Source organism: Lutra lutra, chromosome 11 (assembly GCF_902655055.1).
Source record: "Lutra lutra chromosome 11, mLutLut1.2, whole genome shotgun sequence".
NCBI lineage: Eukaryota > Metazoa > Chordata > Mammalia > Carnivora > Mustelidae > Lutra > Lutra lutra.
Genome location: NC_062288.1, coordinates 20,059,994 through 20,082,830, shown reverse-complemented (window position 1 = coordinate 20,082,830; position 22,837 = coordinate 20,059,994). Strand labels below are relative to the sequence as shown.

General features: G+C 46.6%; 1 protein-coding gene across 3 annotated transcripts in view; it reads left to right on the top strand.

Moving 5' to 3' along the window:
- LHFPL3 (LHFPL tetraspan subfamily member 3) overlaps positions 1 to 22,837 on the top strand; it is a 578,471-nt gene that overhangs the window by 506,761 nt on the left and 48,873 nt on the right. Inside the window, exon 3 of one of the 3 annotated variants that reach the window (XM_047695496.1) lies at positions 11,037 to 11,064. The exons of 1 other annotated variant lie outside the window; for it this stretch is intronic. In XM_047695496.1, coding sequence (XP_047551452.1) covers positions 11,037 to 11,053 — 17 coding nt within the window. In that variant the 3' untranslated portion in view covers positions 11,054 to 11,064. Of the gene's footprint in view, positions 1 to 11,036; positions 11,085 to 22,837 lie in introns of all 3 variants that reach the window. One more of the 3 variants, XM_047695494.1, reaches the window with a different exon arrangement.

The following is a 22,837-nucleotide window of genomic DNA, read 5'->3' as shown; positions in this document are numbered from 1 at the left end:
CTCTTACTGTCACAAAACAAACTGAGGGGGGTCGAGGGAAGGAGTATAGGGAGAGGATGGTGGGGTTTTGGACATTGGGGAGCGTATGTGCTATGGTGAGTGCTGTGAAGTGTGTAAACCTGGCGACTCACAGACCTGTACCCCTGGGGCTAATAATACATTATATGTTTATTAAAAAATAAAATAAATAAATTTTTTTAAATACAGTAAAAAAATTTATTCTTACCCAAGATAAGTTATCATAAAGCACTATATCATCAAGTGCACTTTTATTCTTAAATTTTTTTTTAAAAAGCATCTATGCATAATGGTGATACCAAAATTAACCAGAGAATTTTGACAGAAGTGTAGTCTACACAGTTTTTTGTCCCCCTGATTGTTGGAAGATTCAATTCAGGCAATTCCAGCTTAGGTAAAGAGAGCTTTGGAGGTAAACTAGTCATGCTCTCAAAACCTTCCTGTACTTACAAGTATTTTTTCTTTAAGAAAAAAATGGTTCATTTCTTTTGAAGGAAAAACCAAAAAATTGTTAAAAAAAAAAAAAAACCTAAAAAAAAAAAAAGTGAAGAGCATCATTTAGAGTGTGGCGCTATATGTCAGCCTATGTGTAACCATCTCCTGTGTCCAAGGGAAGGTCTAGGGCAGTGCATTCCATGATGAGAGAGAGACCTGGTGCCCCACCTTCAGCGCACCCCCACATGCACGCCACCCCTCCCCACAAGCTGCCCCCACATGCACCCTACTCCAAACCACCAGGCACCCCGACAAGATTGCCGGGTTCTCTGAGAGCCGTTATGCAGCACCATGTTCTCGTTTGAAAAATAAGAGGCAGTGGGATTTTCATGCATCATGAAAATACTGTGAAGATGAATGAAGTAATGTCTCACAGAACATCTTAATACATCAGAAAAAGATGTTCAGAACGCTGTACAACGCAGGGAGGGTGCTAGATACAGGCTTCAGAGCAACTGGACGGGAATTTGAATCCTCAGCAAACCTGCACTAATGCTTCTTGGTTATCTGACTGTGGGTGAGAGACTAGAAGGTTGCTGTCCTCACCTGTAAAAGGAGGGCTGGGCACCTGCCTAGGATGCCATCCCAATGGACAAAGACAGTGTAGAGGAAATGCCTGTCCTGCAGTAGACCCTCTCGATCCCTGTCTCTGATTAGCCCTTCAGCTCTCTGGGGACTCATGATGTGTGCATAATGTAAATTTTTCCAGCTTTATTGCTTCTCCTGTTTTTCTGTGTTTTGCCATTTCAGTGGCGTTTTGGTGGAAGCCAAGCTGGAATAGTAAGAGAACTTTGAGATGGAATGAACCTTCTAAAAGTCAGCGTTGTCCTTTGTTATTTTCTGCTCCCATAACAGAGCTCGCCACAGAAGATAGACTTGAATGTTTGGGGTGTTTGAGGTCTTAGATGCACCAGATAGCTTTCAGTGGCCTCTTTGGGTAGAAAATCTAGAGTTGGTTGTATTGTCCATCGCTCTGTCAGGCGCTGTTAATACCCACAGCATTACATCCCCTAATGAACATAGAGAACATAAAGGGTAACTATGAAGGACGAAATTTCTCTCCCAGCTACACATTCAGGTACTCTAATTCACAGGCTTGAGTGCATACATCTGAGGAGAGCGCTTTCTTCACAACCCATGTTCACTCTGCCCAAGTGTGTCATGGAGTAATACTTCTGTAAAGCACATTTAACCTGGCCAATTGAGTCTTAAAGTGTGTCTTTTGCTCTTGTTATTTCTCATTTAGAGTACTCTCTCATCCACCTCAGCAAGCTCTTTTCCTGTCATGGCTCGCTACCTTGTCTTGGGATCTTTCTATTTAGTATTTCTACTTGATGGAAAGGTCAGACCAGATGGTTAGAATAACCAAATCCTCAGGAGGACTTTCCTGTCTCTGGGTTCCATGAGGACCCAGCCCCAGGCTCCTTCTGAATCCTCACCTCTGTCTACCTCTTCTGTATCTCCTAGATGTGCCTAGACAGCCCCAGCGTGTTGGCCTCCTGACTTTAAATATTCTGTAGCATCATTTTCCTCCTGAAATCACTTGTTGAGACCTGTTAGACATCACTGGGGTCTGGCTGGATAAGAGGGACCAAAATGGCAAGCCCAGATAAGGTGTGCCTGCTGCTACTGTCCAGTAGAGACAAACACTTGCATGGTGGCAAGTGGACAGAAGGAAGATCTAGAGTCAAAAGCCAGCTGACATGCTTCCAATGTCCCATTGACTAGCTAATCAGCACGTGTGTGCATGGTCTGCTCAGTGTGGCGTGCTCAGGTCCTGGAAGCAGAGAAGGCAGCTTCAGTTTCCTGATGGCTTGGATGAAACATGCCCTAGGAATTCCTTTATTAGATGCCTGTAGTGCTGAAATTTTGCTCACCTTAGTTGAGGTGAACAGCTGATGTTCTCAGATCACTGGCGGCCATTGTAGCCTTGGAGAGGCAGAAATACCTTTTATTTTGATGCAGGTAGGAGACAGTTGTCAGCCAGATTTATAGCGTTAAACACATATAAATTCACATTCTCTAGCATTTTCTTTTTGCCATTCCTTCCTTCCTTTCAGTCTCCCCTTGGATGAGCTCCATTATATTTTCTGCAACACTTCACAGAGTGGCGTCTGGAGTCAGATGCCCCAGGTTCAATTCTTGGCCCTTCAGTTTACCATCCGGATGGCTGTGGGGGATACATTTAACCATTAGGACCTCAGTTTACTGATCCTCACTGACAGAAATGAAAATAGTGCCTACCAGATTGATGTATTGAGATTAATTGAGGTAATCCTCCTAAAGACTCTGGTATCAGACACAGAGTAAGTACTCCAGAAATATTGTTCAATCAACCGATGTTTGCTGTGTGTTTTACTAGTAAGAGTGATTTTTAGAGTTGCTCTCCATGGGGCTTCAGGCTTTGCTTCTAGGCAGACAACATCCAGAGCCTGGGAGACTCCCTGCAGGTACAAATACCACCAGCAAGAAAGTAAGCTTACATAAGATATGACCTGCAGGGGTCATCCCTTGTTCATCCACTTATTCCATTTGATATTTTTTGAGTACCTACTATGTGTTAAGCACAGTTCTAGAAGATGGAAATAAAGTAGTGAGCCAAGTAGACAAAATCCATATCTCCTAGAGTTTGTTTTCTGATAGGGAGAGATGGGCAATAAATCAAGGTAAAAGGCAAGAAAATATCAGAGAGTTGTAAGTGCCATGCAGAGAATTTAAACCAGGTGATAGGCTAGACAGTGGCCCCCCAGGTTGTTTATCCAGGGACGGTCTCCGTGGATGTGGCATTTAAGACTGATCCACCAGCCAGTGAGAAAGACTTTCACGCAGTGGGAAGAGTGAGTGCAAAGATCCGAAGATGGGAAGGAAGAGCAGTTTGGTTGGATGATAGTGAGGGGGAGAATGGTGTGCACTGAAGCTGGAAGGTAGGCAGGGGCCAGATCCCACAGGCTTCCTAAGCCAGGGAAAGGAGTTTGGATTTCATTCCAACTGTGATGGGAGCTATTGGATGGCTGTGAACAGGGAGTGATATAATCGGACTTAAATTTCTAAATGTTCCTCCTGCCTCTTTCCTATCACTGGCCACGGCGGGCCCTGCATGCTGAGGTATTTGTTGTCTTTGGAATAAGCCATCCTATACAGCTGCCTGCCAGAAAAGAGTGCTCAGAAGACAAAGAGGCCATCCCATTCGAATCTGAAAAGCCCACAGTTTTTTCACCCTTTGTCATTTTTACAGGTGACAAGATAAAAGCAAGGATTATACAAGAAGTTGACCACCTACCCTGGGAATCAAAAACCAAGAAAGATGGTATCAGGGCTGTGGTGAACATAAAACTGGGTCCCACCTTCCAGCACCCTGTTTTTCAGGAGTCCACTATGTTCTCCTAGTCATTGCCATACTCCAGAAAGAATTGAAGAGTTATCCTGGCTAAGCGGTGATATGCTAGGTTAACTTTTGGGGCATACCACAGACTAGATGTCAAGAACACCGAGCTCTTATAGATTGTGAGTCTGCCTCTTAGTGTCCCTTCTAGGAGATATGTCTCATAGGATATCAATTTATCTCTGGGGACAGATGAAAATTGTACCCAGTGTGGTTTCTGCATTCTGAAGTTAATGCAGTGTGTTTCAAACAGTGACAGTACAATAAGCATCTTTCCTAATATTTCATGGTGACGAAGATTTCTGTTCCATTTGGAGGCTATCGATGTATATACCACATGGGACAGGGAATCAGAAACCCTAGGTTCTGACCTCAGCTCTGCCACCAATGTGTAAACTTTGGGGAAGCATTTTGAACCTTAGTCTGCTCATCTCTGAAGGAAGGAACTGGAACTGACTCCATCTTGGATCATTCTTAGCTCTCATATTTGATTGTCCATATACCATCATCCCGATTTTCTGAGAGCCCATGTTTGCAAGGCAGGGGCATCTGGTCTACCCTACAGCTGAATGGATGCCACAGGGATTAAGCTTACACCTTGGACATCTTTAGCACCATTCCATTATCAGTTGAACGAACCATCTCTACAGTTAGGAAGAGCACAGCTTTTCAATGAGTCTTCCTTGTGGAACCATTTACTCTGATAATAACGTAGTTACTAGATTTTACTGAATGTTCACCTTCTATCATTCAAGCATCATAATAACCCCATGAAATAAGCAGTATCCCCAATTTAATGCAGGAAACTGGACCTTGGAGAAGTTAGCTAATGTGCCTAAGGACGCAGCTGGAGCATACCAGACCCAGACTCAGGCTGACTCCAAAGCCCACGCAGGAACTGAGCTGCCACACTCCAGCATCATTACTTACTTATTTTACCATACTCCATGGTAATGTATCAAGACATCTGACAGATATTACTAGATGCACAATAAGTCATTATTGAACGAATACATGTTTAATGCTCTGCGAACTTGCCTTCAGCAGCTCCCCATGCTGCTTTGGAGAAGCAGTATAACCTCCTGGTCTTATGTGGATAGGAGAGACAATGTCTAGTTTGACACAAGTTTCCAGGTGCTTCTGATAGCTCTCCCCACACATGTCCACCACCCCTGCCTCACATACACATCTCCATTTAACGAAAGTCATTCTATCATTTCATTTAAATAAAGGCTGATCTTCTTAGAATCTCAATTAAATGACAAGGCTTTGTGTGACTTGACCATAAATACACCCAGACTTCCAACTGTATTGTTTATTCAATAATTCTCCTCAGCACCTTACAGGCGGGTTTTGACGGAGGTTGTCTTACATATTTATGTTTTTCAGAATCTGACTTCTAGAGCATAGTACACATCTTGCATCCAAATTTTATTGATGGATATTAGATGTTTTAGAACATCACAATGGCAAAGAACAAGGACAGAAACGATCTGTAACTGCTATGTCCGATATGTGCCTTAGACACATGTGGCTTTCAAGCCCTTGAAATGTGGTTGAAAAGACTGAGGAACTAGATTTTTAATTGAGTTTCATTTTAATTAAATTTAAGTAGTGACGTGTGTCCAGTGGCTACCATACTAGAAGGTGCAAGTATAAAGAAATAACCTTTCTTCTTTCTTGACCAAAATAATATAGAACTGAGAACTGAGACCCCTCCCATTTTTTTGTAAGTTGCTTTCCATTAAATCCAAAACAAAAATAGCAACAACAACCATAAGAGCCAAGAAGAAATTCTAGCATGCTTCCATGCGCCACTGGGGAATGAATTCTTAATGGAGAGAATTCTGACCCCAGGGGTCGATAAAAACAGGTAGGCAGGAAGAGACGTTCCCAAGGGGAGGTCCTCGGCAAATTCCTAGTTGTGAGACATGGAGCAGACAGAGCCTGTCAAGGAGAGAGTAATTCCCCCTCAGAGGAAAATCTAAATGTGTTTTTAGTCACCTGTCACCCCAGAGGGAGGACAGGATGGCGATGTTAAATTGGCAAGATTGTAAAACACGGAAGTTAACTACCGTACAAGGCCGGCTGAGGTGTTTAAAGTGCATTTTAACTGGTAGAACTTCATTTCCCGAAATCCAGACGGTGGCTGTTGCTGGTGCAGGGCAGACTGCGGACCTCTAGCTCTTTCTTTCCACAAAACTCGCATTTTCAATAAAAATACCGTTCTACCAAGGCGGGATCGGGCTGGATTTTCATCTAAAGCAAATACTAAGAAAATCACAAAGGACCAGGATTCAGAATGAGAGCGATCAGCTGACGAGGTAACAGGACACACAAAACTGTGAACTAAAAACCACCCATTCTGTACAAAAGGGAGCTACCACGGGAGCAAAGAGGGCAAGAAACATAAACTGGAGGGGAAGTTCATTAACGGGCCCAGAGAAGAGAGCGAGAGATGGATTCTGAGCTAGGACAGTTTCTCAAAAGGAATGTCAAGGATGTATTCTTGCGAGGAGGTGGGGGTCACTGGGTTTAGTAGGGATGTTTAAGTTTTATGCTTTCCTTTCACCAAATATAAACATGTAACTTGTCTTTCTTCGGTGACAGTTCTCAACTGAGAATCATTTTCAAAGGATGAGATTTTGGCTTTCTTAAAAAAGCGTTTCTCAAATGCTAGCTAAGGGAGTATATCAGGTCTTGGACGATTATTTTCCTTTAAAGGGGTCCAGAGTTTATTCGGATTTGAGGATCAGTGACCTAAAGGCAGACCATACATACTATCTGATTTTATTCTTATTGGGGGAATGAAAGCAGCTTCCTAACTTTGCCCTTTGCTTATAAAGAGCTTAAAACTCTCTAAATTCAGCAGGGCAGGCCGAGCACAGTGCTCGTATTTTACTCCCTAAGGGATATCATTGCTTAGAAGATTATGTTCTTCTCTTGCAACTGGGGAGCAACACAGCACTGTCATTGAGATCGTGAGTTGGGGGTCCACCACTAACCCTGACTCTCCAGCAGGCTGAGATGTTCATAGCCTTATGTGTAAAACAAAGCAGCGGACTGGGTCACTAATTGCCAAGGTCATGTCCAGCCTAGATTTCTGATTCCAACCATAAATTACAGTCCCATGTTGTAACTCTCCTCTGAAAGACCTCTCAACTAAAAATCATTTTCCCTGGGGCTCTGTGCCATATCTGTTCTTTTCATTGCTACCCTCCACCACTGAGCGCTGAAGGTCCAGGAGGTGATGCATTTGAAGGAAAATCCATCCGCACCCAGTGTTCCACCTGTTACCTGCTACCACCTAGGAAGTGGGAAATTAAACAATCAAACCCAGACTCCCAGGGCTCAGTGCAAATCTCCCAGATATAAAAGAAATACGTAGTCCGAGGGACATTTGGGGTTTTTTAAAGTTTCCAAGGAACCAGACAGCTGTTCGCTAAGTGTGAGTATATCAAGTGGAACCATAAAAGCTATGTCTGCTTTTGTGTTTTGAATATTATAGAAAAAGTTATGTAATGAGTAGCATCTCAGGTTGTTAGTTCATCTACCGCTGTTAAGAGTGACTGATGGATTTGGGGAGCCTTCTCAACAGCCAGCTGTGCCCAGTAGCACCAGTGATGGTACAAGGCCTGCCTGGGTCTGAGGAGCGTGTGCTTAGAACCAAACCAGGGCTGACTTTTGGTAGGGGTAATGCTATTCCTTTTCTCTGAGAAGTCCTCCCCGGCTCTGGAAGGGTGCAGACAACGGATGTCCCATTGCTTCGGCCTTGTTTGAAACATGATACCTATGGCCTGGGGGATACTTCTCAGGGGTCAGAGGGATCCAGAAGAAGTTGGTCTTGAGACCTGACTCTGAGTCTCTGCTTTTAGCTAAAGCAGAGACCATCAGAATACTCTAAAAATGACTCTGGCATCAGTCCTTCATTTGGTGATAGAACCCATTCTTTTGGCCTTTTTCCTCCTTGGGCTACCTACTGAAACTTAGCCTAGCAGCTGACACCTGGGTATATCTGTATTGCCTTAGGGAGGATGGGACCCTGGGACCCAGAGTAGAGCTCAGAAGCTACAGCCATCAGATCGTACTAGAGCTCACCCTGCAGGACAATGGTGCCCTGGCCAGCTTCTCGACGTCAGGGGCTCCAGTCCTCCAGATGTGGTCCTGTGGCCTCATGAGCTCCTTGACCCTCCCAGAAACATGACTTTGCTTGTCCCATCAACCAGAAAGATGTGCCTGCCTCTCTCTCTTCTGTTAAAGCAATGACCTTCCAGACAGTACAGAATGAAAGCCTTCCAGTACAAGAGAGTGACTTACTTGAAATGATTCCCTTGGAGATCATCTTGTGTTTCCCACCCTAGTTATAATTTGGCTAATTGCTTAATAATTCTGTTTAAATGTCTCCATTTCTGCAAACATCAATTCATTAGGTCTACTTTTCCTGGTTGGAAATCTCTTCGCTTCTCTAAATATCCTCGGCCCCTTTCCATTTGCACTTTTGCCTGAGCAACATTCTGATGACATAAAGAACATCCCTTCCCAGAGGTGTTGAGCATATCAATGTGTCTCTCTGGGTTCCAAGCCCTGTAACCTGTAGCCTTGAAACAGGACCTGTGTTTGGGAAAGATCTCAGACTGTGTCTTTATTTTTTTTTTATTAACATATAATGTATTATTTGCCCCAAGGGTACAGGTCTATGAATCATCAGGCTTAGACATTTTACAGTGCTCACCATAGCACATACCCCCCCCCAATGTCCATCACCCAGCCACCCTATCCCTACCCCCTTCCCCAGCAACACTCTGTTTCCTGAGATTAAGAGTCTCCTTATGGTTTGTCTCCATCCCTGGTCCCATCTTGTTTCATTTTTTTCCTTCCCTTCTCCCCATGAACCCCCGCCCTTCCTCTCAAATCCGTCATATCAGAATATGATAATTGTCTTTCTCTGATTGACTTATTTCACTCAGCATAATACCCTCTAGTTCCATCCACATCATCGCAAATGGCAAGATTTCAGGGTTTTGATGGCTGCATAGTATTCTATTGTATATATATATATATACCACATCTTTTTGGATCACTACATTTGTGTCTTTAGGGTAAATACCCAGTAGTGCAATTGCTGGGTAATAGGATAGCTCTATTTTCAACTTTTTGAGGACCCTCCATACTGTTTTCCAGAGTGGCTGCACCAGCTTACATTCCCACCAACAGTGTAGGAGGGTTGCCTTTCTCCGCATCCTCGCCAACATCTGCTGTTTCCTGACTGGGTTAATTTTAGCCATTCTGACTGGTGTGAGGTGGTATCTCACTGTGGTTTTGATTTGGATTTCCCTGATGCCGAGTGATGTTGAGCACTTTTTCATGTGTCTGTTGGCCATTTGGATGTCTTCTTTGCAGAGATGTCTGCCCATGTCTTAATCTATAAAGAACTTATCAAACTCAACACCTAAAGAACAAATAATCCAATCAAGAAATCAGACTGTGTCTTTAAAAAGCCAGCTTCCCTGCCCAATGAAGCTGCCATCACCGATTACCAGCAGCCCTAGCCCCCTCCTGCAGCGGGAGGCATGCCATCCCAGGGTGGGAGGCTGCCCGAGGCAGGAAAACCCAGCCCAGCCTTGAGGAGCCTGCAGCCCAGCTGGCAGCTGGAGAATTCAACTCTGGGGTACCTCTGCACATAAGAATAGAATCCAGGTTAAAACTCCACTTAAAGCAGGAGCCTTCTCAGAGCACACCCATCCATGGTGGGGGACCACAGATACACACACACACACCCTGCTCGTAGCTGGAAGCGGAACACCCTGGTGGTGTCTGTGCTTTGGAGTGGGGGTTGGGATAGCCTGTGACTCACCCCTTCCGGCAGAGGTCGATTAGGCGAAACAGATACAGACACATTCCTTATCATTCGTTCCCTCTGTCCTCTACCAGCTGGAGACTTCCAATGTTGCTTTTCCTTTTTCATTTGAAAAATTTAGCACCTGCCCATCCAACCGTACCAACCCCATCACTTTGGCTAGACGCTCCCATTCCAGAAAGAGCCAACACAACCCCCCACGGCTTGGAGAAAGTGGGAAAACTTAGAGTGACAGAGGAGGAACCTGAAGCTTCCCCCTGGGAAACTTTCTTGGGCTCGTGATGAATAAGAAGTGACAGAGGTAGCAAGCAAAAGAAGGAAGCAGGAAGCACGCCCACGTCCCCTTCTTTCCCTCGGGACCACGATGTCCTGCCAAGTGAACTCAGAGCTGACAGAACGGTTCTGGGAAGGAACGGAGGAGTGAAATCTGTCCTCCCTTACCTGGTAAACCACTTTGTTCTCACGAGCCTCCCGTCCTCGCCTTTAAGCAATTCTGTGTGTGAAGCCAGTTGGAAAACACACGGCGCCATCAGTCCAAAGGGTAATCCCTGGTGACACATCCGCAGCCTTCAACTGTCCGACATGAACCGGGCCTCAGGGTTCTACCTGATCTGTGGGTACGCGATTTATTTTTATTCATCTTTCTTTAAAAAGCTACTCTGAATTTCTTTGGAATTTGCAATCATGCCCTCAAAGAATGATCGTAATACATGAAACGGCTGCCCAGCCTGTGCGTTTCTAACTTCGTCTGTTTCTCCTGAATGCTTGATTTGTTTCTATTGTTTTTTTTTTTTTTCTTATTGAGCATCGAAAACTCACCGTGAGTCCTTGGCTCTCCATTAATGTTTGATTGTCTAGTCTGGGTGGTACTGCCTGAAGAAGCCAAAGGTAAAAGCTAAAGATAACAATGATATCTAACACTTAGATAATGCTCAGTGGTGACTAGGATCAGGTATTTCGTGGGTGTTCAGTCATGCCCTCCTCACCACGATCTTAGGAGGTAAGTGCTCCTGTAGGAACCATTTCACAGATGAGGAAACTGAGGACGGGAAGGATAAGTGGCTTGCGGGGGTCACACAGCTAGCACGTGGTGGAAACAAGATACGAAACCAGGATATGGCTCCCAGAACTCTGTCTTTCATCACGGTGAACCCCCATGCCTATCCTTCTGCACACAGACTGGGAGAGCCCGGAATGACCTTGTTATTTTTAACCATGCACAAAGTGCAAGCTCTTCGTTTATTTTACCTTTAACCCTTCTGTTTTTCCCTCCCAAACTCTCAGACGACGGAAATGCTTAAAGCAAACTAAGGTAGTGTGAGACCACACCATGTAAGTGTGAGCATGGCTCCTTGTGGGTCCGGCTGTTGTGTTGTGCGCTTCTGCCTACCGCCCCCGCATGTTCTCCCCGCTGCTCTTCGCCGGCTCCCCGCTTTCGCCGCTTGGCGCTTGGGCCGCATGAACCATCACTTTTAAGCCATAGATCTTTTCTCGCTCCTGATTTTATATTTGTGCTTCTCTCTCCCACCACCCCTGGCACCTGGGCAGGAGCCAGAGCACGTGCCGCCGTCAGCCCTGCACCTGCCCGGGGCAGGAGCCAGGGACTCCTGTGGAATGCGTGAGGTCATTGTTCTCCGACAATGAGCCCTCGGATTGTCAGCTTTTAGGATGCTGAGCATGTGCACACATTCTTGTGGTGACGCCTGACTTCACAGGGTGGAAACATCTGTGGGCTTCTCCATGCTGGTCGTGATCGCTGCACTGTCCTTCTGGGGCTGCCAGCCTAAGCAGATTATTGTTCTGTGAGTCTTTGTAGAGGTGAACGTTATGTGAAAATTAATACCATCCTGCTGTGGCAGCGCTGAAATGAGCCATGGAGAGAAGTAGTACCTCGTTTATTATTTCCTCTGTATGTATGTATATGATGGACACACATACCTAATGTTAAATGTGTGATCATGGAGAATAATGGGTTTGAGGCCAAATGATGGGCATGGGTTTGAGGCCAAATGATGGGCTCTATGACGCTTCATTCACACAATGGTGTTTTGGTGTTTCCTGAATCCACATAAACTATATTTTCACTTCGAGTGAATTTAATATGTGGTAAACTAGACTTACAGAGTAAGTGGCGGAGGAGAAATTCGTGCCTGACAAAGAATATCTGGAACGTTTGAAATATGACCCTGTCTTACTGTACAGACTTCCCCACCTGCTGACGACCTTGGGGCTGGATCTGCTTGTCCTCAGCCCCACTGAAGTTTCAAGTGTGTGTTCAGTAGGCATCAGGAAGGAGGAAACTTTTCCAAATTAGTTGTTGGAGATGACAAGAACTTAAAATTGAAGGGGCTGTCATGAGATGCGTCCCCTACGTGTTGAGACCCCCACCCCGCCGTTTAGACGTGCACAGAATTCTGGAGCTGATGGATCCTCAGGGATGTTGGGTCCTTTACTCCAAATCCCTTAATTCACAGACGATAACTGGGAGGGACAGTAACTTGCCCAGGATGGTGGGGCAGATGCTGGACTAAATCTCAGTCCTCCTCTTTCCATCAAAGCCTCTCCCCAGTGTATCATCCCAGCTCATTTCTCACTGGGGGAGAACCCCCTGCACAGCCATTCACTTTTCTTCTTAAAAGTGAATGGAACCAAAGGAAACTACATCCCAAGAAAAGACTCCGGTCCCAGTCCCGGCTGTGCCATAAATATCTGGGTGAGCCTGGGAAAGTTACAGTGCCTCTCTGAACCTCAGGCTCCTCACCCATAAAACGAGTGTGAGAACTGCTGGTTTCAGTAAGTATATAAATGCTAACTTTGCTCATGAGCCTCTGGCTGCTTTTGTGCAGGTCCTCCCAGCAGTATTCATTTCCCACTACAGAGTTATGAAAAAAGTTCTAATTGGGCTGTGCTAACCCCAGCAAGAGCCCCATGAGTCTCTATTACCAAGTGAACGGGGACAGAAGCAGGAGGGAGAAGGTGTGGGTGAAAAGCAAGCAGCCTGCCCTCCTCACACCGTCCCATGAAACCAAGGGAGACGCAGCAAACCTCAAACTTGGTCATCTCCAATTTCTGCAGTTCGGGGCTATCTAGCTGATGTCTCCTCTTCTCCACCGCAAGACACCAAGCCCAGTATGTAAACAAGGTTACGTTGTCTCTTTCCAGTGTATTGCTTACGGAGGTGACAGGGCCAGGGAAGTCTCTGAGGCAATCCAAGAGTAATTGGAAAGCCAACAGAGGCCCACAGGTGCCACCTTCAACAAAATTGTGAGAAAAAGCAAACAGGGTTTGCTTTTTCCGTAGGAAATCCATGGCATTTTTACGAGGGATTTTTTTTTATAAAGCAATGAACCATCACTTGATTTAACAATTTGGCCCATTTTGGCTTCTGTATATCAAGTTTAGCTTAACGTGCATCTTTTCTCAAAGTAGCCCATCAGGTCTGCACCTGTCTTCCTTGGAGCTGCTCCTGATTCAAAGTTGAGTGGGAAGAGCAGGTCAGGGTATGGTAGGGAAGGGGCGTGAATCACAGAGATGGACAGTTGCCTGCTCACTTCTTAGGTTCTAATGCTGCTGGACAGAAGGTAGCCCCGCAAAAAAAAGCCATGACCTCAGAGAGTATCCCTGGGGTAGAATTTCAGCACCAGGATTTTGGTGGAGTGGGGAGGTAGGAGGGCAAATCTGGCTGGAAAGTTTGTGTTAAAGGACTCTTAAGTTGCGTTTGCATGGTACCTCATACTGGATTGAAAAATGTCCCTCCACCACATCCTTTGGAGGGAGCAGCTGTTGAAATGATGGGAAGGGCCCAGGGGCCTCTTCCTGGAAACCATCATTGCCCTAGAATTCCCAGCCTTTGTCCAGGGACAACCATTAGCACAGCACGAAGAGGAAAACAGCCTCCTTGGACAGCCGTGCAAGACCAGTTCTCCCACTGAGGATACTGGACAGACGAGCAGAGGTGGTGAGCTCCTCGCGCTACTTTTGTCTTTGCCGGAGAATACATGGGGCCGTGGGAGAGGCACTTTCCCCGGCTTCTTCTGGGTCCTTCCTGGCCCTTCCTAAGATAATCATTATCCTGCTGAGACCCCTAGTGGCCATTTGGGTAACTGCAGGCGTCTGAACAAGGCGCGGAGGAACCACGCGCACACTGAGGGCTGCCCCTGCGTGTCGTCGGAGGTGTGCGGAGGCCTCAGCCTGGAACACTTTCCATGTGGGGAATAAAGGGATCCTCTGTGGTCTGAGGCCCCTGCAACGTCAGCCCGGAGGCCTTGGAGGCCTGTCAGGTGAACGTGTCCGGCAGGCTCCCAACCACAGGATGAGAACTCGGCTTTCTTTCGTGCCTCAGTGATTCCAGCTTAGTTGTGGGACCTGCCGGAAGTCCAGGATTTGGCGGATCCTTCAAGGCTTGCCCTAGAACAGACCTGATCCTCCACTTTTCCCCCAAACCAAGCTGACCAAACCAAGGGTCTGAAAAGTCAGCCACCAGCAGCCTGACAAACACACCAGCCCGCGTTTGCTCCCCCAGGGCCTTCGGTAGCCCAGCCTGGCTTGGGGGCCGGACAGCCCTGGTTGGCCTCCCCAGACACTCAGCTCCCAGAGGGACAGAAAACAAGCCTGCCACCACCCCTGCCTCCCACATTCTGGTCCTCAGGGCTCCCTGAGAACAGTTAAGTAGGTTACCCCTGATGGACACAAAACTAAATTGTGGTAATTGTTCTAACCCACTGGCATTCTCAAGGCGTGGTCCCCAGACCAGCAGCATCAGGATCATTTGGGAACTTAGAAGAAAAGCAGACTCTCAGGCCCTGCCCAGCCCCTGCCCCAGCCACGCAGAATCAGAGTGTCTCTGAACAGGGCCCAACCACTTCCGGGTGATCCTGAGGCCGCCTGTGGTTCAAGAACCACTTCAAGCACCGATTCACAAATGTCTACAGATGAAAGATAATAAACTTCCGGCTTATTTAAAATGTGGATTCTGACCCCTGCCCCACAGGGATTTAGTAGCTCTGAAGCGGGGATGCAGAAATCTGATTTTGAAACCATCGTTCCATGTAACCCTGTTGTGGGTGACCGACGGACCACCATTTTGGATTTCTGCTCTAGAAGGAGCAGGACAAGCACAGGTTAGCTTCCTCTCTTGAATTAGAGGTAAGGGTTGTTCTCACATCTCCCTGGTCATGAAAGAGATCCCTGTAAGTATCTCAGAGTACTCCAGTCTTCATATTGCCACAAGTTGGGTGTTGCTGCAGCCGTGAGGAGAATCTCAGTGGGATCTCTCCCATAATCTGAACAAAGTGATGTTAATGCCTGAGAGACCAGGAAGGAGAGGAAGCCTGTGGCTTCTTAGGAGTCTGGGTCTCTGGGGTGGCGTCCCAGGCTTGTCCAAGCGAAACCGTGTGTCGTCTCTAGGCTGCCATCCTTCGAAATAGTTATTCTTCTCCCTTCTTGAACAGTGAGAGAGTTAATGGTGCTTTCCCAAGAGGACCCAAGAGGCTAGTTCATTCTACCATTGTCAGTTTTCGAAACTTGTCAAGTTTTCAAAACTTGAGGCTATGAGTACTTTTGGCTCACATAGAATTAATTTCTGTGAGGATTCTCGTGAATCAAATGTCCCAGCTCTCCTCAGCACAGGGCCCCGCTGGGAACTCCAGAAAGGATTTGCCATTCTTCTCTGTCCCCTGTCACACTCCCATTTCAACCCCCAGCCCAGTTCCATCCAGGGCACCCACACCCTCCCAGGGCATTCATTCTTCGGGAAGGACCGAGAAGACTAACATGCCGAGTCACACTTTCCAGGGTGTGCTGAGCCGGCAGGAGGCTTGGAACTGACATTCCTGGTGGCTGGTTCTCGTGGTCATTGTCTGACAACATGCAAAGATGTTGTCTTCTTGGGGACAGCAGCTTGATCAGGTCAGGCTTCTATTCTTTCTAGTATGTCAGTAGAGCAGGCAAAGCACTGGCTCCCTTCCTTTCCACCTTCCTTCATCTTCTTCCCCTTATCCATCCTCCCATGCCCTCTTTCCCACGTTTTCTGTCTCTGATTTTCTGCAGCGTTTCCCCTCCTTTTTCTCCATTCTTGCTGGGCCCCCCTCCATCCTGTAAAGTCGGCACCCACCCCAGCCAGGCATTCAAAGGCCTCCCCAGCAGTGTGCACCCTGCCCAGCAGGGACTGCCCCCCTCACCTACTGTAAAGCACAATAGAAAGACAGACGTCTCATCTGCCCTTCCACAGACAGGGGGGGAGAGAGGGAGGCAAGAAAGAGGAGAGCTGCAAAGGAACACCCAAAAAGAAACCATGACCAGTGTTCAAATTTTAAACTTACTCCATGTCCAGAAGGAGTGCAGCCCACTCTCCCAGCAGTGGGGTCAGGACAAAGCACCGTCCTTAAAACTCTGTGTGGGCAGGGGAGAAATGAGGGCACTGCCAAACGTGGGGCAGTACTGAGAGACATGAAGGCTTTATCTAAGGATCAAATCCACTCTTCACAGAGATGTTTTTGGGTCCAAGAGGTCCCCTCTTGGGAGCTGGGAAATGGGCAGGGCTGGCCTTGCTGACAGGGGCATTGATTCTTTTTTTTTTTTTTTTTAAGATTTTATTTATTTATTTGACAGACAGAGATCACAAGCAGGCAGAGAGGCAGGCAGAGAGACTGGGGGAAGCAGGCTCCCTGCTGAGCAGAGAGCCTGATGCGGGGCTCGATCCCAAGACCCTGAGATCATGACCTAAGCTGAGACAGAGGCTTTAACCCACTGAGCTACCCAGGTGTCCCAGGGGGTATTGATTCTGTTCTGGCTCACTCGATCTTTGCTCCCACAACTAGGGTCAGCTCCAAGGGTGCAGGACCAACCAGCATAGTCCTGTAGGGTCCTAAGCTCAGAAGGACCCCACACTGTGTTTTGTAAGTGAAGTCTGATAGGGTAGTGGAAGCTTGGAGCATGCAAAGGGGTAGGGAGGCTCGGAGACTGCTTCTGGGACCCTGCTTCCTGCTGCCACACCCAGCAGATGTTCCCAGCTAGGGGAGGAGGGGGATTTCTCTGCCCGTTTTCCTGTCCCCTGGAACCTGAGCCTGCCCAGCCTTTTCTTCTAGGGCCTGCCCAGTGACCGCTGCCACCTTCTGCCCCAGGAAGGGCTCGGGCATGGGTGGGGAAGATCCTGGCTATGTGCACCTGTCCTGCAGGATCCTGGGGACGGGCCACCATAGTACTGCCTCTGTCCAGTGGACATCAGGCAGGAGGCCACAACTCAGTAAGGGACACTTCCAATCCAGTTACCAAGTACAGAGATTGCAATCCCCTGGGGGATAACCTATCACCGTGTTTGGGGAGACCACGGCGGGGGGAGGGACCTGCTTCAAGCCAGGCAACAATGCATCCGTCTGTCAACAGATGGGAGGGGTGATGCCATCAGGCCCGAGTGGACACACAGAGCAAGGGCTCCCAGCCAGTTCCCTCAAGCCCATCCTATAGCTGGGGGAACCCTCTCTTCCTTCCCAACCTTCCCGAATCTGTGTTGGTATTTTCCAGCCAGTTCAAGGCCTCCTCCAGAGATGAAAAACAAATGATGTGATCTCAGGGATTGCACAAATGAGCTAAATGCTCTGACATTTACATTTAAAGCTAGCACGGCACAATGTAAAAATGAACGCTAAAATTCATGCTAATAATTAAAAGCTTGAACTTTATTTACCTAGAAGGACATTAAGTAGCAAATAAAGAGATGCCTGGGTGGCTCAGTCGGTTTAGCATCTGCCTTCAGCTCAGGTCATGATCCCAGGGTCCCCTGGCTCCTTGCTCAGGGAGTCTGCTTCCCCCCTCCTTGTTCCCCTCTCCCCTGCTTGTGCTCTCTCTCCCTCTGTCTCTCAAATAAATAAATAAAATATTTTATAAATAAATTAAAAGCAAATAAAATATGCCATGACTAGTGGTGGTTGCCCAATAGTGTGAATGTATTTGATACCACCGAACTGTACACTTTAAAATGTGTAAAATGTACATGTAACATACAAAAAAAGGTGAAAAGGGAAAAGTCGATGTTCCATGTATTTTACAACAAGAAAAAGAGTTGGGGCGGTGGTCCTGGGTGGCTCACCTGGTTAAGCGTCTGCCTCTGTCTCGGGTCATAATCTCAGGGTCCTGGGATCAAGTCCCACATCTGCCTCCCTGCTCAGCAGGGGGTCTGCTTCTCTCCCTCCCTCTGCTCCCTCACCCTACTCTTGCTCACTCTTTCTCTCAAATAAATGAATAAAATCTTAAAAGAAAAAAGAAAGAAAGAAAACAAGTGAACTCAAACGCCATGACAAGGCAAGAGAGACCACAAGAAAGAAGGGAAAAGCTTCGTATTGCAATACCTTTAATGGCAATTTTTCCCACTTTCTGAGTAATTTTCTTCTAGCCCCTGAGCCTGCAAATTATGCAGCTGACTGCCTATACCTCAGTACCCCCTGACTAGGAGATGGTCGTATTAATTCTTACACCAAGTTAGAGGTGAAATTCTTTTTTTTTTTTTAAGATTTTATTTATTTATTTAAGAGAGCACAAACAGTGGGATTGGCAGAGGAGGAGGGAGAAGCAGACTCCCCGCTGAGTGGGGAGCCCTGACACTTGGTCCCAGGACTCTGAGATCATGACCTGAGCCAAAGGCAGATTCAACCAACTGAGCCATCCAGGTGCCCCAAGGTGAAATTCTAATCTTTGGGGCAGAAAAAGTTTCCAGTCTATGACTAAAGGTAATATCCATCTTAGCCTCCATTCATCTACAGGAGGAAAAAAGGAAGAAATGTGAAAGTGAAAAAACAAAGAGATTCCTGTGTTTGGATAAGCACCCGGCCACCTTTTGAGGTGACCTCGTGCATGCACTGGACAGCTGAGGTTCCATGGTGAGGTCCATCATTATGAGAGCTCCTCTCTGAGAATGTAGCTTCTCAGGGGCACCTAGGTGGCTCCATTGGTTAAGTGGCTGCCTTCAGCCCAGGTCATGATCCCAGGGTCCTGGGATCAAACCCCACATCTGGCTCTCTGCTCAGCAGGGAGTCTGCTTCTCACTCCACCACTCCCCCTGCCTGTTCTCTCTCAAATACATAAATAAAATCTTTTTTAAAAAAATCTCTTTCTTGCACTCAGCATAACCGTCTGCACTCCCCACATATTGCAAATGACTTAGGTCCCTTATCACCCTCTTGTCTGAAGTGTGGCGCCTCGTGAGATAATTAATAAGCTTGTAGCTTCTTGTGGCTACAAGAGACAGTATAGCAACTTGTCCCTTCCTTCCAGGTTAAGAAAACTTTATCTGAACTGAGGTTGCTCTGGCTTATAAATTCCTCATAGTGACTCTCCATCCACCAGTAATGCATCTAGCCAAACACACCTTTCTTTGCACTCTTGTCAACCTCCATAAGCTCTTTAGGCAGGCGTGGGAAGCTTAATGTATTTCCTGTGACATCGTACCATTCTCCTTGATCAGCTTATCCCAGCTTTGCAAATTGAAAAAAAATTCATTCCTGGCACCAACAGCCTGTTAAATTGGTTCTGATTAATAATTGAATCTTAAGACCCGTTCAAGGCAACATTCATGACAGCAGATTAGCAGGGGAGGGGAGACCGGTGCCAGGTATCTCCGCGTCGTGACGGAACAGACTCATGACCTCAGACAGAGGTTAAAAGCGGAGTCCAGATTCCGGGAGAGTCTAATTCCTTAGAAAAATCATTTCTCAATGCACAGAAACGTCTCCCCTGCCCACTGAGGGGCCTAGCATATATTTCCTAGTGACAGACTTCGAATGCTGATTTGAAGGCATTCTTCTTGGACTTGGAGTGTCTTGTGGTTCACATTAAGCTCTCTTAGATTTTGAATTATTTATAATGGCAATGCAGAATATTTCTTCCTTAATCCTGAATGAGAATATACAGTCCTCCTGAAATGTCAGACTGAGAAACAGAGGCTCCTAGCTTTACAGTCCAAGAGCGTAGCCCTTGTGGGTGATTTCCAGGCACAGAGTGTGTCCGAGCGACTCTAGATCTTCATGCCAAATCCTTTAAGCGTGTCTGCACTTGCTCAACACCAGATTCTCCCAGCCCAGTCAATGGCTGAAGGTCATTTCAATCCTATGCTTCTTTCACCCATTGGAGAAAAAAGGACACCGAGAAGTAAAAGAACAAACAGATTCTTGCTTTGGGCTGAGCACCCATCACATTTTGAAGTGACCTCTAGAGTTTTTCGGTAGAGACCTTTAGGCTGCCCCAAAGTGTTGTCTCAACTGTCGGGGGGGTGGATTTAAGATGCTGGAGACAACCCTCTTTCCAGATCTTCAGATTCTGACTCTGAGGCGTTTTGAGTTGATCCAGAAACTCGCATGTGGTAAAATTTGAGAACCACTGACCTCCTGACACTTTCGTTAATTTCGGTGAATTGTTGTGTTCTCAAAACCTAAGGGTTAGACAATTCTGTTGTATACATGTAATATTGAAATCACTTGCTTAGTAAGACTAATGTAGGTGTTTTGTAATTCCCAGAGATTGAGAGCTAATGCCTTTCAACATACATTCTTTCAATAAGCAGGTTTTGAGGATATACTTTGACCTGGGCACCTGCCCAAGGTTCTGTCAATTTCAGTTGCCAACCAGAAATGAAAGGTGAATCCTAGGCTTGAGGGGAAAAGGGAATCCTGACAGCAAAGAGACTCCCAACCCCCAAGCACGATTGTGATTCTGCTGTGTGCCAGGGGCTTCTTCTCTCTTGTCTCATTTCACCCTCACAATGATCTGTGAAGGCACGAATCTATTGTCCCCGTTTTACAGATAATGATACTATAGCTCAGTGAGGCTGCTCAACTAGAAAGCAGTGAAGCAAGGATTCCCTCCCAGCAGCCTGCTTCTCTAGAATGCAGGCTCTTAGTCAACACCATTCCAGCTGTCAGAGTCGTGTTCCTTCCCCTAATAAGGCAGAAAGCAGGAGGTGATGCTCTCCAATGTGAATATTTTATACTACTGTGTGGCCACCTCATTTCTATTCCACTGGTGATTCCTTGTGTATTAAATCCATGACGCGGGCTTGGATGCCAGGTTCTGGGGATACAAGACAACGACATGTGTGCTTCAAGAGGGTCCCAATTACCAAGTTGCTCAGTCATATAGAAAAGTCTAGAATAGAACTAAGAACAGCACCCCCCCCCCAAGTCCTGGAGCAATCTTGAGGACATTCAGGTGACCCGCCTGCCTTTCTAAAAATGTTCCTAGGAAAAGTAGCTGCACCTCCCTCGAGTTACTGTGATGTCAGGATAACTCTGCCGGCTGGGCTGTTCTTACTCCAGCGAAAACACCCCTGGGGGCAGTAAATTTGGAACTGAATCCTCTTTGTCATGCCATCTGGAGAATTCTAATGTTTTAACACCTTTCAGCTTGTGAAATGCAGTCTTTTTCTTCTTTCTGAATGCTGGTAAAAATTTCCTGGGCTCCCATGACCGCGCTCCCCCAATGATAACAAAACTTACATTCAAACAGCGGAGAGGTTTCTAGCTGAGGGTCCTGCAGGAGAGAAATAGCGGGTATGCAGTCATTACCATGTAGCAGTTTCTATGATAGGAAAAGTCTAGTTGGAATAAATTGGTCAATTCTAGCTGGGTCCCAGGCTGCTCCTGCTAGAAAGGCTGAATCCAATTCAGGATATCTCACTGTCAGTATGAAAACTGTGTATAACTGTCCCAGAGATCCCATAGACTGGCCCCAAAATCTAGTGTTGCAGACGTCTTTCACCCTGACTAATCAATCGGTCAGAACTTTCCTCAGCCCCTTTGACGTTATAAAAGCTACAGGCTGCCCCAGTACTACAAGGGGGCTTCCTAGGGCCTCCCCCACAGGCTGTGAGACCTGAGGCACAGAACTCACAGCACACACAGCTCGCAGACCTCCCCTGCCCCTCCCAATCAGGTCCCCAAAAGCTGTCTCCAGAGACCCCCTCCCAAATATAGGTATGGGGTGTGTGTCTCACTCCAGCAGGCTCAGACTTTGTCAGCACCCCAAGCTGCTTCCTCCCACCTTGAGAACCCTCAGTCCAGGATTACCACCAGCACCCTATCTGCTTTCTCCCCCTGCATCCCCAGGTAGCCGAGGAGAGCCAAAGAAAGCCCCCAAACATGGTGCTGTGTCCACTGAACCCCCACACAGCTACCCTCCACTGAGCGTTCCTTGCCACCTGGTACCTCCTTCCTTCATTCCTCGCTGGTCCCTCATGCCTCCCTTCCACAGGTGGCCCCAGACCTCAGCCTCTCTGCTCCAGTCTGCAATACACCTCCACCCTCAGGGGACCCCACCAGCGCCTGTGCCATGATGAACCTAATCCAGTGACAGCTTCAAATTTCTTCTTGTCTCCCTCAAACTTTTTTTTCTTAAATCATCACCCTTTTTTGGGGTGCCTGGGTGGCTCAGTGGATTAAAGCCTCTGCCTTTGGCTCAGGTCATGATCCCAGGGTCCTGGGATCGACCCCCACATCAGGCTCCCTGCTCAGTGGGGAGTCTGCTTCTCCCTCTGCCTCTGCCTGCTGCTCTGCCTACTTGTACTCTCTGTCAAATAAATAAATAAAATCTTCAAAAACATTTTTTTTAAATCATCACCCTTTTATTATTCCTTCATCTCTGGTCTCTTTCCTTATTCTGCCCCAGAGACTACTCCCCATCCCCCCTACCCAGCTGCTGGGAACCTCCATTCTGCTTTCTGTCTCTATGACTTTTTTTTTAATTATTTTATTTTATTTTGGTTTTTTCATCATGATAAGTGTACTCTTTAATCCCTATTTAACCCATCCCCTACCCACCTCCCCTCTGGTAACCAGCAGTTCTCTGTAGTTAAGAGTCTATTTCTCGGTTTCTCTTTCTCTCTTTTTTCTTTGCTTATTTGTTTTGATTCTTAAACTGCACATATGAGTGAAATCAAAAGGTATTTGTCTTTCTCTGACTGATTTCACTCAGCATCATACTCTCTAGCTCTATCCATGTTGTTGCAAATGGCAAGACTTCATTCTTTTTTGTGGTTGAATAATATTCCATAATATATTCCATAATATTATATATTATTATATGTTGTATTACATATTATT